Source organism: Cercospora beticola, chromosome 9, assembly GCF_033473495.1.
Source record: "Cercospora beticola chromosome 9, complete sequence".
Taxonomy (NCBI): domain Eukaryota; kingdom Fungi; phylum Ascomycota; class Dothideomycetes; order Mycosphaerellales; family Mycosphaerellaceae; genus Cercospora; species Cercospora beticola.
In genome coordinates this window covers 1883569-1900910 of record NC_088943.1, presented here as the reverse complement: position 1 = coordinate 1900910, position 17342 = coordinate 1883569, and the positions used below count along the sequence as shown (strand labels likewise).

Here is a 17342-nt window from a genome sequence, read left to right as displayed (position 1 = left end):
TCCTGTCTCAATACAGATTCAAGTCGCAGACAATAGAGTGTTCCATCCAACGACGAGCTGCAGCTACAGTACACGCATTTACGGATGAGAGGAAGAACAACGCCGAGACACAGCTCGACTTGAATGTCTAGTTTCTGCTCCAGATCGATAGTACGACATAATATTGGAATATGTTCAGACCGAATTCTGGCCGATGTACCCCTTTTGCCGTTCTGTATTTGCCAGAAGAGAACCATGACAGAGGTCGAGTACCCGATAATCTAGGCAAACGATCAGGGGACTACCCATGCCCTGCCTATCGATTGGTCAGATGTCACGTCTTGAACTCGCGGTCTTCTCTCAAGGAATCCAGCTCCTCTTCCCATAATCCCCTCGTGATATCGCTGATGCTCTTGTACGACACACATCAAAATCGTCTCCCCCGTACAAAAACCAGTTTCCTCGTCAGCAGTGAAGAGAATGCTTTTCTGCCATCGTTAATCCGCAGCATGAGCTTTCAGACTCCTGTCGATGGACCATCAGCGCTTGGCTCTCCGCAATCACGACCGGTACATGTAGAGGTCAAGACAACTGCCGCATATAATACTGCCGTCAGGAAGTCTGTCGAAGTCCGATGTGACTTCTCCACAGATGGTGCAGACCATTTGGGGTTCATTGTCGGATTGCGCGCTGCTGGAGGAGAAAATCGATGATCGGGATGATTGGCTCATTTTGTGTGGGCGACCCGGTTGCTGTTGGTAGTGTTGACTTGGTTGCTCGATTTGATTCGTTCGGTGATTGTGTCGTCGGTGTGGTCGCAGACAGAGGTAAGACAAAGATGGCAGACCAGCTGCAGAAGAGAACTTTGAGTGATTGGATGTACGGAAAGAAGTGATGGTGGAAACAGATATGGTGCAGACTGTGTTGTCTATATATGGCAGACTGGGGGATCGAATGAGCAGGGAAGTCTCACCTCCAAGATCATGGTCTCAGCCATGATGCAGGTTGGAATTGATTCTGATACGCTCATTGACGGACTGTGCATACGGCGTGAGATACCGAGATTGCTATACTGGGGAGCTTCTTTCCACTTGCTTCGGGTTGCGTTCGACTTGGCTTTCGACCGCGTCCGATGGCCTTAGCACAACGAATTGAGGACTGGCACTGTGCGCGTTTCCCTTCATCAATAACGGCGAAAGCGTACCCGCGACTTCAAGTGCCATGCTGCAAAGCCTTGTGTTGTAGCATGTTCCATTTGTCTCATTACATCTTGTTCCGACAATCTCTCATAAGGATGTGGCCCGTTCATACTTGAGGGATAGAGATAGCTGCCTCGGCGCTTATTCGTAAACCGCTTGAGCAGCCTTTGGGGATTCACGTCGACCTAGATTATTCGCACTCCACAACGACTGACACAGCAGCGAAACACATCATCCAGCCCCGTCCATCATTCAATCAACATCATTCAAACCCCTGGAATCTCAGACTTCGATTCATCACTCATTCAAATCATGCTTCGCAAACCCAACATCATTATCCGTCTCGCATTCCCAAGCTCAGAATCCCAGCCCCGCCAATTCCGTCCGTGGTATAGCCCAAACTGTGAAGTACCGCAGCCTCCTGCGACAAGCAGGACAGGAGTCGCTGTGATCGAACCAATGCCCAAGACATTCCAAGCAGAAAGTGTGGCCGCAGTTTGTGGTGATGGGGATCTGTAACGAGTCCAGACAGATGGGGCAGGTTTCTTCTTCGGCGACGAAAGCCATTCTGAGAAGGTCGAGATCTAGTCGGAAGATAGGCATGAAAGGAGATTTGAAATTGTTTGAAGAGGTGTTGGTTTTGAGAGGTTTGTTTCGTGGTTGTGGAAGAAGTCGTGTGTTCTGATTGTTGAAGAGATTTGATGAGTGAGTGGATGATCGAACCGCAGGCCAGCTGCAGTTGTGCAAGAAGTATGTGTGAGGGATGAGGAATGGAGAATTGACTGGATTGGGATGACTGCTGGCGAACACCACGGCTTTATGCTTGTTTGAAGTGTTATCTGTCTGTCATTGGTCTGAAACCCGATTCAGTCTGAGATCTATTTCGACAGTGAGTCAAGACTACTCTAGCAACGGCAGAAGACACCGCAACATGTCTCTACTTCGAGCAGTGGTAGTCCGGCATGCGGTTCTATGTCTCACTCCGCTCAATGGGAATCGGTTCGACCCAAGCTGAGCACGAAGTTTGAGAATAGTGCCAATCTGTTCAGATCGTGTCGCAGCCAGGATTGCTGATGATTCGCTGAGTATTGCAATCCGGTGAGATGTTTGCACGCGTTCACCGTGCTCTGTACTACTGATCAGACAGAGCATCGGGACGGGCAGAGCTTGCCATTGGCTTGCGAGATGTGGCGGTGCCAGCTGGGGTCCAACGTTTCGAGTCGTGAGGACCAAAATGCTTCCGTGCTTTTGTTCAGCGCGACCCAGCAGCGTTGCCGTAGCTGTTTGCTAGCCCATCGGAGCTGCGCGTACTGGTCAACAATCTTTGCTCAATCTGGGCACATGCGTCGTGCGATCCAGGCCACTCGAGATGCTCATCACAGTTGTGTTGCGTGTGTTAAGAATCAGCCCAACACAAGTCCGTCAGCTTTTCACTCAGAAAATGCTTCAAACTTCACAATTTCGATCTTCAGATCCTCCAAATCCAGTAGAATGACCTGTCCAGTCTCTCTGAAGCTTGGCACAGTCATCAGCGTGACTTCTTGCCCTTGAGGCCCTTCGATGATTGTAGTCTCAAATTTGGGCTGATTGCCTACAAAGTAGACATGCGGGCACTCTTTGATCACGAACCGGTCTCCATCCTGGAAAGGATAGCAAGGCAGCGTATCGGGCGCAGTCGGAGCGGACAACCGCCACCGCAGCATTGCCTCCATCATCTCAAGTCTCTCTTCGCCATCGACGTACTTGAAGACGTCATCCAAGGTTTGACCTCCACCGCCGATGAAGCGCAGGCCATCGAGATCGAACTCTGCAGGATTTGTGAGTGAGTCGAACCAGCTGCCAGCTGGCTCTTGGGGATGTGACATGTACGGTCGACAACGAGGAAACATCGCGGCATGAATGGGCTGCTGTGGCAGACTTGTTGATGTGGGATCTGTCGCGCCTGGGAGAAGGGTGACCGGGATCGACGGAAGCAGTGAAGCGATGTAGGAGTCCAGGCGATCGGTCGGTGCGGCATTGTAGGCAGACGCATCATAGCCATACGTGCGCTTCCCAGACTTCTTTGCTGCGATGACATCCTCTCGAGATGGGATGGGCTGTCCGTGGGCAAGAGCGTTGCCTGCAATGATGAGGCGTGAGATTTGAGATGCTTCGTTCTGGTTTTGGGGAGAAGTTGCTTCGCCGAGGAGAAATTCGGCGAGCAAATCTAAGAGCAGTGTATCCCCGGCATCACCACTGATCGAGAGGCCGGAGACGATGGCGACCTTGCCTGCCTTTCCCCGCTTCTGGCTGACCTTCTTGCCTTTCACCGCAGCATCACCGTCGTCTCTCTCCCACCGTGCCGGCTGTCGTGGCAGATCTGGTACCCGCAAATCGAGCACTTCGAAGTCGCCGTCCACATTTTCTGTTCCCAACACAGCGACGATTGCTCCCGTCACGAGCAGCACGTTCCGCAGAAAACTCCCTGTCAATTTCAGTCGTCCCGACTCATCCTCCAGCATCACTTGTCCTTCACCCCCATTATACTTCTCCCGCGGTGGAGGAGCGGCGATCCAATGCTCTTTCCCGATGTCGTCCAAAACATTGGGCTTCAGAGGCATCTCCATGTAGATTGTGCCAATGACCCAGCACAGGTTTCCTTGCCGAACGTCCAGCACTCGGTCGACTCTTTTTGCCGCTTCCCCGGCGATCTCGTAGTCGGAAAAGGCATCAGTGGCGAGCTGGACTAACCCTGGCTTCAACTGAGCTAGCCTGGCGAAGTACATGTCGGCATACTGCTGCTGATAATGCTTGCCATTGCCGCGGGGTAGTGTGTAGGTCGCGAGAGGGTTGTAGGAGCATGCTACGCGAGTGAGAGGGTTGTGAGGAGTGTCTGATGGCTTTTGTAGCAGCGTTGAGTCGCCAGAGTCTGGCATGGCGGGCATGTCGTCGATTTGTGGGAGACGAGGCGCGTGTCGGGCGCGAAAGACGCGAAGTGAAGTGGGCGGAACGCGTCGTGCACGTGACTCGGGTGATTAATTCCGAAAGCCGATCTGTTAGCCGGATGGCTTCACTCCGCAAGCGCTCCTGCAATTTCTTCTACACATGCAGCATCATCGTAAATTTTTAATGTCACCTTCTCGAGAATCCACGCTGATAGATGCCCAGTGAAAGGTCACAACCCGGAAATGGTGCAATCCGCGATGCCGCCCTACCAATGACAATCTGGATCCAGCTGTCTTACCTAAAGTCCAACAACCTATCTTGCTTGTGAACAGGTTGTTCACACATATTCTCGTCCATCTCATCATGAGCAACTACAACCAATCACAGCTCCATGCCTACTTCGAGCGCATCCATTTTTCGCCAGACCGGTTCCCGCCACACTCACTGTCCTATCTTACCGCCTTGCTTCGACATCAGCTCGTACACGTACCTTTCGAGACACTGGAACTTCATTATTCCGTAGATCGTAAAATCTCACTGGACCCAGAAGTCCTGTTCGACAAGACTGTAACTCGCGGCCGCGGCGGCTATTGCTTGGAGAACAATGCATTCTTCGGCATCATCTTGCGCTCTCTGGGGTTTAATGCATACGGTGTAGTTTGCCGTATCACCACCGCCACAGTCGGGTTGACAGATGGTGGGTGGAGGCCTATGTGAGTCTTGGTGTTTCCATTGCTTCATCGGCACGCAACTGACACCATCTGTGAAGGAGCCACATGGCCAACATCGTATTCGTCGAAGGCAGCAAGTATCTGATAGACGTCGGTTTTGGTGCCGATGGCCCTACAACTCCGCTACTTCTTCAGCATGATAACATTGTGGACGGGCTCCGCGGCCAAGACCTCCGGCTTGAGTTGAAAACACTGCCCCAGCACACTGATCCGAGCCAGAAAGTATGGGTCTACTTCTTCCGTTGTGGTAACGATGATTGGAAGGAAATCTATCATTTCTCGGACAGTGAATTCTTTCTGGCTGATTTTCACGTTCTCAACCATTACAACATGACCATTGGTCGCTTCACCAAACTCGTTGTAGCACAGCGCTTCGAAAGTGCCAAAGATCTGGGAGCAGCACACCGTCTCTCGGGAAGTGTGCTGCTGAGTCAAAATCGTGTGGAACGGCGGGTACCGGGGCGCCCTGCTTCGGTCCTGGAACACTTCTCTTCCGAAGTTGAACGCTGTGCTGCTTTCTCCGAATACTTCGCGTTGGCATTGACACAGGAAGAGGAGCACGCTATTATTGGGACTGACTCTGAGTTGGAGCCTGCAAAGTAAGGTGCCATAGTTGTCAGTAGGAGCTGTTGGTCGGAGAAAGTCTCGCCTATCGTTCCATCACTGGCCAGAAGCGAGGCAAGTTCGGCATCTCAAGACGTGCCCAGCAAGCTGATATTTCGGTAAGATCCACCGCACTTGCAATCCCTTCTCACCACATCGCTTCGACATTTTCTCGCATCCGCGCCCGGTGAGACGCTTGGCTTTGGTACTTTTTAGATCGCGGGCATATCCCGGACCTAGAAGTCCTGTGCGAGAAGTTGTGAAGCGAACCAGTTCCAACTTTTGAGGAAGCAGTGAAGATGTCTTAGGGGGACGTTGAGCATGGCATAACGACAATGAAAACGCTCGCCTTACGACAAGACGTTCCATTCCGATGCCAGAGCTACAAGGCCGTAACCAGCATACTTTATTCCAAGATACTTTGAGTGAGAGCATACGAGGAGGACACTGCATCTTGGTCCAAGAAGAGGCAAGTGTGCGATCACGCAGAGTTGCTGACGGCTTCCAAATGTGTATTTGGAAGCAAGCGATCACGTGTGCAACATGGCTGCAGCCGGACTGCATATACTCGAGTCATAATTAATGCTCGGGTTATTCAGAACGACGAACCAACTCTTCTAGGCTTCGGGGGTTGCGAACTGGCGACACGTCAATGAGTTGCTCCAGGCCATCTGACTTTGGGTGCAATATCACCGAAAACCAAAATAGGTTCAGTTTGCTCGACTGATTCTCGCAGAAATCCTCACAGACGGAACCAACACGAATACTCTCATCTGCAAGAAGGACAATGAACAGCTAGCACATGTGGACCTACCAGAGACAGGAAGCGCAGCAGGCAAGCTCGAAAGCTCGCTGGGATATCGCTTCCATCACTCCAGGCACTGGCACTGTTCGCACGGGTAAAAGGAGGGTATTGCGGTACAGCTAGAAGCTTAATTGTATTGGAGCTCCGCAGAACTCGAAGCGGGCATCAAGGAAAAGGTGAGCATGGTTGGATAAGACTTTGCTGGAACACGAGCTATACGACAACCCTAGGTCGAAGTCAAACCTTTGACGGACCCTCCTCTGCCATTTCATGCCCACAAGTCCCTTTCGATATGGAAGTACACGCCATGTACTGCGGGATGAAGGCAGCTTTCTAGCTTGGTGGAGTTATCATGTCCATGAAAATGCCAGAAGCTCGAGAAGCCCGGACGCAACCTGGGTGTCCGGCCCAGCTCGTCAACATTCATATGGAAAAGAGTAAGTCTGGACTATACATCAAACTTCGAGTTCCAAAATGCTGACAAGAGACATGATCTACCTTTCCGCCCATGACCTTGCTTAGATGGACTTGCGACCACTGATGTTGAACTCGTAACATGAGTACACACGGCTATTGTCAACCAATGATTCGGCTCTGAAATACGAAGCCCAACACATCTTTTTCAAGAAATGATCCATGATTGTTGCAATGCGGTATGCTGCAAGACAGCAGATCCGGTCCATCCATCAGCATCAAAGCCTAGTCGTGCTATAACAGTAGCCTGAGGCCAAGGATGACCTTGATCCGATAGACGACAACACAATGGAATGCGAAGTGCAACATCACCATCTGCTGCGGAGCGTGAGACTCCGTATGCATCGCCAACGTTGGACCTGCACGCAAGAGACCGAGAGGGCCGAAGCACTTGAAGTGAGAAAGACGATCAATATATAAGGCGCCATCTATCACCACTGGCAGCATCCGACAAGCTCACAGCAACATCATCGTCACAACAATCGCCTCCGACCTCAGACAAACCAACACCAAGAAGAGTCCACAATGGCCCGTCTCTCCATCATCGTCGTCCTCCTCATGGGCGCCATCGGCGTCTTCGCCAACGATCCCCCCGCGGGCACGCCACACTGCAAGCCACCATCATGCTACAAATGTAGCAGCAAGGCACGGCTGGTGCAATGCAAGCAACCAGTTTGTCTGCCTGAAACATGTTGTCAGAATTGTGACAATTCCCGCTTGCTCTTGGCCTGTGAAAAGAAGGTAAGTAAATCGAACTTCACAATCATAAATCGAAAATTGCACAGCGAGGCTGACACGAAACTCCCCTCGCTTGTTGTAGATAAAGAAAGGTACTTGTAAGAACTCGGTATTTGTAAGAGCGGCTGATGAAGAATTCGCCGCTGAGAACGCTTTGGATGACATCGAGGTCACCATGTAGAAGAGGGGAGAGGTGGTTTGGATTGGCACGGATTCGCGCGGGGAGCTATCGACGGACATTCTCTACGGGGCGGCGGAGCCTGACTGGGACGGCGAGCAGCAACGGGAGATGGAGGTGGATTGGAATACATGGACTTTCCTTGAGATCTAGATAGGAGCTTCGTGCTCAAACTTTAAGAAGAATGGAAGCTCACGTTTTGAGTGAGAGTGCGGATCCTTTGCAATGCTCTTTATTGATCGTGGCACAAAGGGGCCAATGGTCTCCGTGCAGATGTTCTTCTAGCCTCCGACAAGCATGAACACCAATTTGGACAAGATGCGGTCTTTTTAAATGTCTCTCTGTGAGCATCCTGCGACTTCCGAGCGAATATCGATCTTCCAAATCCGAGGACCAATATCGAACACTGAGACTCAGAGTCGTGATTCTTGCGCTCGAATTACACACAGTCTTTTTGCTTACATAAGCCCCTATTACATTCATCTGAGTCTCTGCTGCTCACCATCGCTCTTCTATTCATGTACTCTGACCTGCAGCTCATGGAGCCAGTGCACCAATGACCATAGCGCCCAACATTCCGACCACTGCAGTTGCGCGAGCGCCAGCTCCTGTATAGGCTAACGGCGTAGCCTCCAGTCCGCGATCACTCGAGGTAGTGGCAGCAGTCGAGGTAGTCCTGATGTTGGTTGAGGCGCTAGTGGTCGAGGTGGTCTCAGAACTCTCGACATCAGTCGCGGTCTCGCTCGTGGAGAACTCCATGGTGGTGGACAAGGAAGTCGCTGGAGCCGATGTAATTGTGTCCGTGTTGACTGCAGTCGACGGACGAGGATCAACTGCGGTAGTAGTGACTCGGCCGGACGCGGTGGCGGCGCAGGTGGCGTCGGTAGGCAGCGTGGTCCCACCGTACGAGTCACACAGGACGTCAACGTAGATGAAAACCTCTGCGCACGGAGTTAGTTACTTTCGGGCCAGCAGAATCGTGGAACACACCATCTTGGCCTGACTGGTCGCAGTTCTCCGATACGCAGCATGAGAGATTGTCGATAAGCTGAGTATTGCTGCAAATACACGCGAGATCGACCTGATTGCAGCCACAAGAGTCGGTAATGCAGCCTTGCGCGCACTCTGGCAGACCGGGCATCTGAGTCTGAGCGAGAGCGAGAGCGACACTCGCGAGGAGAGTGAAAAGTACCAGCGTCGACATGACAGAGCCAGGTATACAAGCTGCTCTGCTATCAGCAAAAGATAGAAAAAGATGCGCGCGACGAGTGCAGCAGTAGGTTTACTTACGCTGAAAGCATAGCTTGTCAATCGGGTCACCTACACGGGTTCGCCGAGCTAGTGTGGACAGTAGACGGAAGTACGAACCGACACTCTACTCAAAGAAGGAGCCATGTGGGGAGCAGCTGAGGATGCGGCCGTGAGGCGGTCGATTGATCAACTCAGCCTTGCCGGTGCCTGCAAAGCAGGTAGAGTTTTATGCGAGACGTCGAACATCGACAAATCTAGATATCAGCCTCCATCAATCTCTTGGCACACTACTCTGAGGATGTGCTAGCGCGAACTGGTAGACTTCCCACATCTCAGCCTGATCGGATCTGCCGGCCGTCAGGCAACCTCATTGTCTCACGATCGATGCGGCAGTGCGGTCGATTCTGCCTCGATTACGGTGCGAAGTTTTCGTGTCGTACGTCAACGTGCGGGAGTCGAATTTGAGTAGCATTGGACAGACTTAGTTCTACTGCCTTAAGTTTCGATTTTCGGGCCGAGAGCTCAAACGCCAAGACGCAGATGGTAGTCTAAGCGCCCTTGGCACTTTAGCGCTCGCATGCTTCGATACCACACCGCGCGTGGATACAATTTTGACTTCATGGTCGCAAGCCACCTCAGCCTTTCATCGAAAATCCACTTGCGCTCATCTGATGGCCGCCGCGGCGGCCTGGAGGACGTGCGAGAACATGGACATCATGTACCATGAAGCGGCTAGCAGTAGCCGCCAACAAGGCGACGAATGAATTCTCTCGTCAATTTCCCAGCTTCGTGGGCGGCACGCACTTGTTCTGTAGCCTTTGCGAAACGGCTGGCTGCCCTCGCACCATACTCAAACGCCATGTCAAATCATTTGCGCTGCACAGAAATTCTGGCGAGTTTTGGCACGCCAACCTGCAAGAACTGGGGCCGGCTTGCGGGATCAACTGGGCATCTCCACCCTGACCGAGAGCTTGCATTCAGGTCATCTGCAGAGTGTTGGCCAATTTTGATAATCATCTAAGAGGGAACTTTAGCTTAGGGCATAGTGCGTTGCAGGGGCGCTGCACTGCCTCTTCCAGTTCCAGTACAGTTCCGGTTCCCCGGCCACATAACTTGCGTGACCTTCGAGAAAAGTTGTCGCGGGGGACTACTCGGAACTCTCAGCCTGCAGCACTGAAACAAGACCTATGAACATACAGACCATGATTATCCACCGCCAGCAGAGGGCACTCCCTATGTGGCTCTGCGTTATGCTCGCAACAGCCGTCGTCGCAACACCCGTCCAAGTTCCACCAGGAAGTCGCAATTATGGCCTCGATGGCCCCTGGACTTCTTTGAGAATACTTGTGAGCCGAGACTACGAACGCGAAGCATACGATCCCAACAAGTACGACGCGTTCGATGTATTTCCTGGAGGTTGGCTCGCGAGCATACTGCCTACGGTTGACATGTGTGATGGCAATCCAAAATGCGGCACCGGAGGCAGATTCAATCCAAACACAAGTATCCCTAACGATCTACGAACTGCTTTCGTCCCCGAGGTGCGCAGAGCCAATGGTGGTGGCAACATGGACATGACAGGGCCGATCAGGCCACACTCACTCGCGACCCCGGGTCCGAATGGGGCAGATATGGCACGAAATACGATACCAAACTCGGGAAAAGTTGCCCTCACATCGGGAAACTATGTCGTCGGAGAAAACGAGTCAAAAGGGCCGCCTATTGAAGTAGGATACCTGACACTGGGTGGGCGTGGGGCTTGGGAAATCACTGGTGTAGATCACTGGCCTCCAGGATCATGGCTAGCCAACCAAAGTGTCACCATGTCGAACAGCTTTGGATTGCACGTCGGCTCGGCAGCTCTCAACTATTCGGCCTCTATGTACTACGGCGGTTACGACCGGGGCAGAACAATCGGCCCTATCGTAGAGTTCGGCAGGAGTGCAGCATATCTTCAAGACATAGTCATCGGTGTCGAAACAGGAGGGTCTCCTTTTTCTTTCAACGACACACAAACAGGCCTCCTCCGGAATGGGCAGGGCGAGCAGAGCTCCATCCCAGTATCTTTCCAGCCCATTGAGTCTTACCTTGCGCTTCCACGGCCGACTTGCGAAAGGGTAGCCTCGCTGCTGCCTGTGACATACGATTCGGCACTCAATCTATACCTGTGGAATACCGACGACGCGCGATACACGACCATCGTGTCATCGCCTGCATATCTTGGCTTTGTATTTTCACCCTCAGTGACTTCTTCGCAACGCGTCACTATCAAAGTGCCTTTTCGTCTTCTCAATCTGACGCTGGACCCACTGTATTCCGGTCGACCGTCCGCGATCCCCTACTTTCCGTGCCAACCTTGGGTCCCATCAGAGCAACTTACATCAGATGATGACTGGCCAACGGAAGGCACGTACATCCTGGGCAAATCATTCCTACAAGCAGCTTTCTTTGGTCGAAATTGGGACAACAGCAAAGGGTGGATCGTACAGGCTCCTGGTCCGGGCGCGATGCGAAACGGTCTCGGAGAAGATATTAAAGACATAAATCGCGATGATACAGCGATTTATACCAACAGTGATCTCGGTCTTTTCGCCTCGTCCTGGACGGATCACTGGACACCCCTCGACGATTCAACGAGCAACAATGGCAGCAACACTGACGATAACGATGCCGGCCTATCGACAGGTGCAAAAGCTGGAATAGGCGCTGCTGTTGGGATAGCTGCTCTAGCTGCCATATCTGTGGCCTTGTTTTTCGTTCGGAGACGGCAGCGAGCATCCAAATCTCAAAGGCTTTCGGAGACTCGGAATGTCCAAGACATACAGATTGTGAACTCAGACCCCAAAGGCATAGAATACTACCCGATAGCCGCAGTTGAAGCTCCATCTTGGACAACTAGTCCTCGAGAATTGGCAGCTCAGGGTGAAAGGCAGGAGTTGGCAGGTCAAGATAAGCGGCAGGAGTTGGCAGGTTAGGATAAAAGGCAGAAGCTCGCTTAGGGCGAGAAAGATCTTCTGTCGCTGGTACATACGATTCACGTCCGTTTTCTCTTGGCCCTTGCACCTCTCTTTGATGCTACAAGGCTTACGGCCACCACTGCTTTGCCGAGATTCAGCGTCGTGACATTACCTCAGGATCAGACTGCCAGGCAAGAGTTCTGGGAGCAGAGTGAGGGAAAACGTCAGGATCCTTGGCTGCCATAGACTGCGACGCATGGGCAGCATCTATAGAACTGTCCGACGACTGCGGGTTCTTTGGCTTATTCTTATTATTCTGCCGCCTCCAGAAGAAAAGCAAGCCCGCCAGCAGGACTGCTACGCCAATGCCTGCACCAACTCCTGCCCCGATCGCAGTCGCATTGGGACTCGATCCTGGCATCGGTGAGGAACTCGCGGTAGCTGTGAGAGCCCAAGTAGATGCAGAGGTCACGATGTTTGGATCTGTGGGCGCGGAGGCACTGGAGGTCGTGACACCTGCACTATCGGCATCGGCGGGGCCTTGTCCTGACGATGTATTGCTTCCGGGGGCCGAATTGGATGTGATACTAGGCTGACTTTCAGAGGTGCTAGGCGACCCCGTTACAACGTAGGTCACGATTCTGGTCGTAGGTGCTAAGGTGACCTCGCTAGCGGTGCAGGTAGTGAAATTGGGGAGATCGGTTTCTCCATACGAGTAACATAGAGAGCGCACGTTGGTGGACACCTCTGCACGCAGAGTTAGAAATTTTCCGAGCTTATGTTCCCGACACTTGACGTAAAGTGACCTACGATCAATGTCTGAGCTTTTGCAGCTCGCCAATACGCAACAGGAGAGCCCTTCGAGAAAGGCCTTGTTGCTGCAGATGCACTTAATGTCGAGCTGGTCGCATCCGCCGTAGCCGCCGAGACAGCCTTCTGCGCAGGATGGAAATCCCAGGCTGTCCCCGAAAGCGACTCTCGCGAGGAGAGCAATGAATGTGAGCGTAAACATGACGGCAAGAAGGATTCTGGTAGCCTTTTTGGCAGCAAGAGGTGAGAAAGGACGTGCGTGACGAGGACAGCAGGAGGTAAATGCGCTCGTTCGGCGCAGTCCTTGCCGATCCGGCCATCTCTGCGGTTTCACGGAGCTAGTGCGGGTTGTGGGAGAAGGTGCAAAGCGTCGCAACCTCTTTCACGCTACTGGAACGAGGGGAGAATGCCGCGAGTTACAGAATATGCGCTGGGAGACTCTCGTTGGCAACGAAAGTATGGTCGCCTTGTTGTTGGGAGCTTCTCGTCTCCTTCTTCCCGATTTCTCGAGCAATCGTTCGAGGGTCGCGTCACCCAGCAGCTGTGCCTGTGACCAAAGCGATCTGCATTACTGATTGTGACTTTGTGGCATGAAGGCGCACAAGGCTGAGAAGTGGAATGTATCACGGCTTGCATCGGTCGTTCCACCGTTCCACGTTCCAGATCCCCCGATGAAGCTGCTCTGCGTCTTCGGAAGCTCATGGTGAATCATCAGCTCACGAAGGATTGGAATGGCCAAAATTTGTTACTGGAAAACGATGCTGTCATTGCAGAACACGTTCTTGTTACTTCTTTCTCGAGGGCCACCGCGGGCGCGGCAATGCAATAACGAGTATCGTAACGCCGCTATTGCTGGCTCGATCCTCCAGCGAAGGCCAACAACAATCCACTACGTCCAGAAATTGTGGGCAATGCTGGACTCCAGAGCCCTGTTCTGGCCACAGCCACCAGGAGAGAAAAGGCTGAGGCCTCGAACTGAGTATTTCGCCACAGTGCCAGCCAAGTCTGTGGTTCGAGCAGCCTGGATGAGGTGTTCAGAATGGCTAAACTTACGAAGACGCTTTCAACGGATCGAGTGAAGTATCACGACTGGTCGATGATAACAAGATGCTCGGTGCAGCGACTTTTGAATGTCCCTTTGGCAGCGAGGAAATTATTGATTGCAGCTGCCCCATGGTCTGCCTCGGTGTTCGCGCCAGTTCGTGCTAAGCCTTATTCCACGAATAAGGCCTTGTTCGTGTTGTTAGCGCTATCAAATAGGCGTTATTTCATGTCGTGCTTAGCGTTTATAAACAAGGCCTTGTTTATGTTTTAAGGCTGTTTTTATGTTCGTATAATTGTCGCTTTCCGGTCGGCATCTGTTTAGCGCTTACGGCTACGTATAGCGACTACGTATACTATTAGAATTATATACGAAGGCTAGTCTCTATACTATTCTATTATATATATATATAATATAAGTAACGATATATATTTCGTATATCTATACTCGTTATAGTACTAGAATAATTATAGTATCTATCGAATAGCTATACCTATCGAATTATGTTCTCGTAGGCACTCGTCGGATAGGTATAATATAGTAGAAGTAGAGATAATAAGTAGGAACTAACCGAGTTAATTATATTAGTTAGTTATAGGTTATATCTTACTCCTAAGATAGGTATTAGCTAGGTTATATAACCTAGTATTATATAACCTATATTACCTAATCCTAATCCCTAAAGAGTCTCTTAGAATATCTAACTAGACTATACTTTCTAATACTCCTACTTAGGCTAGATAGTCTTCTGCCTATATTCCTATATTTAAATCTATCCCTAAATTATAATAAGTTATTAGGTGCTATAGTTATATAGTTAGAGCTATATACCTAATCTATCTTAGTTTAACTCCTTAGCCTAGTATCGTAGGTACTATAGTAACGTTAATACTAGAGTATATACCTTTTGTTTCTCCTCTAGGCTTTTCCCTTTTTAGACTATATATAGATTCCTAGATCCTAATTACTTATTATATATAGCAAGCTACTTCTCCTATAGTATAACTCCTAGGCTTAGTTTTATATTTACCGTAATATCTCTAATATTGCGGTATATATCTTTTGTTAATTATCCTAAGGTCTAGAGTTTAATCTATAGTTAGGGTATGAATCTTTTACCTTTCTCTATATAAGCTAGAGTTGTCTTATAAACTCCTAAAACTATAGCCTATTCTTTAGTTTAGTTAGGCTATTAGTAACTATCTCTTTTATTAGAATATATTCTACTATAACCTTCCTCTACTACTAGAGATATCTAATATAGTTATATATAATATTAATATATTTAGATCTCTTATAGGTATATATATCCTTAATAAGAGTTAAAGCTACCTAATTGTCTTCTATAATTTATACTAGCCTTAGTTCTCTTACTATATTAGGATATACTTTTATAGTTAGTTAGAATAGGTATTCTCCTACTAACTCTATATAGTCTATCTCCCTTAAGAGTACTACTAGGAACTAAGATTGCTTTATATATATATATTTATAGCTATATACTTAGCTTCTATTATTAATATTATAATAGACTTTTGCTTCCTACTTATCTAAGAAACTAGAGCTCTATAAAGGAAGAAGATACTCCTAAGGATTAAGACTCTATCTGCTTTGTCTATTATATAGTTAGAGTCTAAATATCCTATTAGGCTTCCTCTATTTCTTCTAAATATTAGTCCTAAGTCTTAGGATAACCTTAGGTATCTTACTAGTTTCTTTAGAGCTTATATATACTTCTTAGTTAGGTCTAAGATATATAAGCTTAACCTTCTAAGAGAGAAAGCAATATCTAGTCTTATTATAACTATAGGCTATATCTAGGTACTAGTTTAGCTTTAGTACTCTATCTTATTCCCTCTCTTATTATATAAGCCTATTAGTTTTAGGCTATTATAACTATCTATTAGTAAGAGAGTTAGGTTAGCTATCTCCTTAGTTATTCCTAGCTTTATAAGGTTCTCCTAGATAAAGTATTCTTAATTAAGCTTTAAAGTTCTAGCTTATCTATCTCTTATTAACCTTATCCTAAGGATTTTCTCTAGTTCTCTAAGATCTTTAATCTTAAATACCTTGCCTAGCTATTCCTTAAACTAAAGCATATCTTCTAGCTTTAGTACTATAATTAGAATATTATCTATATAGGTTAGGATTAGAATATTCCTTTCCTAGTAGATAAGAAGGTATAGGTCTACTTCTAATTATATAAACCTAATCTGTTTTAACTTTAAGATATAGAGTTTATTCTAGTCTCTTGCTACTTGCTTTAGTCTATATAAGCTTCTTAGGATTTATAGGACTATATTAGGTAGAATCTTAACTCCTAGTAGTAGAATTATAAAGATTTCTTCTTAAAGTTTGCTCTTAGTAAATATATTGTTTATATCTACTTAGTAGAGTTCTAGATCCTTCTTATAAACTATAGCTATAAATACCTTTAAGGTATTATGCCTAACTATTAGTATAAAGGTCTCTTAGAAATTAACTCTAAACTTCTAAGAGAAGCCTCTTATAACTAGTCTTACTTTAAACTTCTTAATAGCTCTACTAATTAATCTCTTTATATTAAATACCTACTTAGATATAACGAGGTTTGCTCCTTTAGGTAGAATAACTTTTATCTAGGTATTATTACTTCTTAATATAGTTAGTTCCTTTTGGACTATATCCTCCTATATATATCTCTATTTAGGATCCTAAATTGCCTCTTTATAGGACTTTAGAATAGGTACCTCTTATCTCTATATAGAGACTTAAGGAGCAATTACTATAAATATAGACTCCTAAACCTCTAATAGAGCTTCCTAAATCTACTCCTATTCTTAGCCTTAGACTTAGCTTAGGAATGCCTTATAATGCTTAGTACTAGGCTCCTCCTCCTATCTATATTCTCTCTATTTCTTCTAAAGTACTTATCTTATTACTATACTATAAGCTTTTAGCTCTAGGCCTAGTCCTTTATCTAAAATAGATCTCCTTCTCTTTTAGCTATAAGTTTAGTCTTAGTTCCTCTTCTAATCTCTATTTCCTTATAGGTCCTACTATATAATATTTAATCCTTTTGCTTTAGAATATAGTTTCCTACTAGTACTAGGACTAGCTTATCTATTAACTTCCTAGCTTAGCTTAGGTAGTTTAGTAGTTCCTCTTTTCTTCTACTAGAGTTATAGTTCCCTAGAGTTTTCTTCTTCTAGATCCTCTATCCTCTAGTACTTCTTCTTATTCTTTAGTAGAGGTAGTAACTATATAAAGAGTATTTAGCTAGGACCTATAGGTTTAGTTACTATAGCTATAAGTATAGTAGCTATAGAAGATATAACTGCTATTAGCTTCTTTAGAGGTCTACTAACTAGGTTTCTAATAGGTATACTACTTACTTAATTAAGCTTAGGAATATTTAGCTCTATATCTTCTCCTTTCTTATACTTAAACTAAGTAGTAGTATTATAGGCTCTAATAGCTCTTATATTAGGCTCCTAGAAGAGCTATATTTTAGTAGTATTAGGAATATACCTAATAAATATAGTATCTTTGCTTCTGTTTATTAGTTTATCTAATTTTATCTCTACTAGCTAGGACTTAGGATCTATATAGACTACTACTTTATAACTCTAAACTCTAAAGTATAATACTAAGAGTTAAATACCTAAAAA

The 17342-nt window shown here is 47.8% G+C and overlaps 4 protein-coding genes across 4 annotated transcripts; 2 read left to right on the top strand and 2 right to left on the bottom strand.

Moving 5' to 3' along the window:
- Positions 1-2608: 2608 nt before the first annotated feature.
- Positions 2609-4093, bottom strand: RHO25_012948 (uncharacterized protein; the record flags this gene model as incomplete). Its single annotated transcript, XM_023604230.2, has 1 exon — positions 2609-4093. The coding sequence occupies one exon, from the start codon at positions 4091-4093 to the stop codon at positions 2609-2611; it is 1485 nt and encodes a 494-aa protein (XP_023450121.2).
- Positions 4094-4466: 373 nt separating this feature from the next.
- Positions 4467-5437, top strand: RHO25_012947 (uncharacterized protein; the record flags this gene model as incomplete). Its single annotated transcript, XM_023604229.2, has 2 exons — positions 4467-4816; positions 4873-5437. 2 exons carry the CDS (start codon positions 4467-4469, stop codon positions 5435-5437), a joined length of 915 nt encoding a protein of 304 aa, XP_023450553.1.
- A 2732-nt stretch (positions 5438-8169) lies between these two features.
- On the bottom strand, positions 8170-8836 carry RHO25_012946 (uncharacterized protein; the record flags this gene model as incomplete). Its single annotated transcript, XM_065603613.1, has 2 exons — positions 8170-8573; positions 8623-8836. 2 exons carry the CDS (start codon positions 8834-8836, stop codon positions 8170-8172), a joined length of 618 nt encoding a protein of 205 aa, XP_065459685.1.
- A 1249-nt stretch (positions 8837-10085) lies between these two features.
- Positions 10086-11858, top strand: RHO25_012945 (uncharacterized protein; the record flags this gene model as incomplete). Its single annotated transcript, XM_023604228.2, has 1 exon — positions 10086-11858. One exon carries the CDS (start codon positions 10086-10088, stop codon positions 11856-11858), a length of 1773 nt encoding a protein of 590 aa, XP_023450018.2.
- Between the last annotated feature and the right edge of the window lie 5484 nt (positions 11859-17342).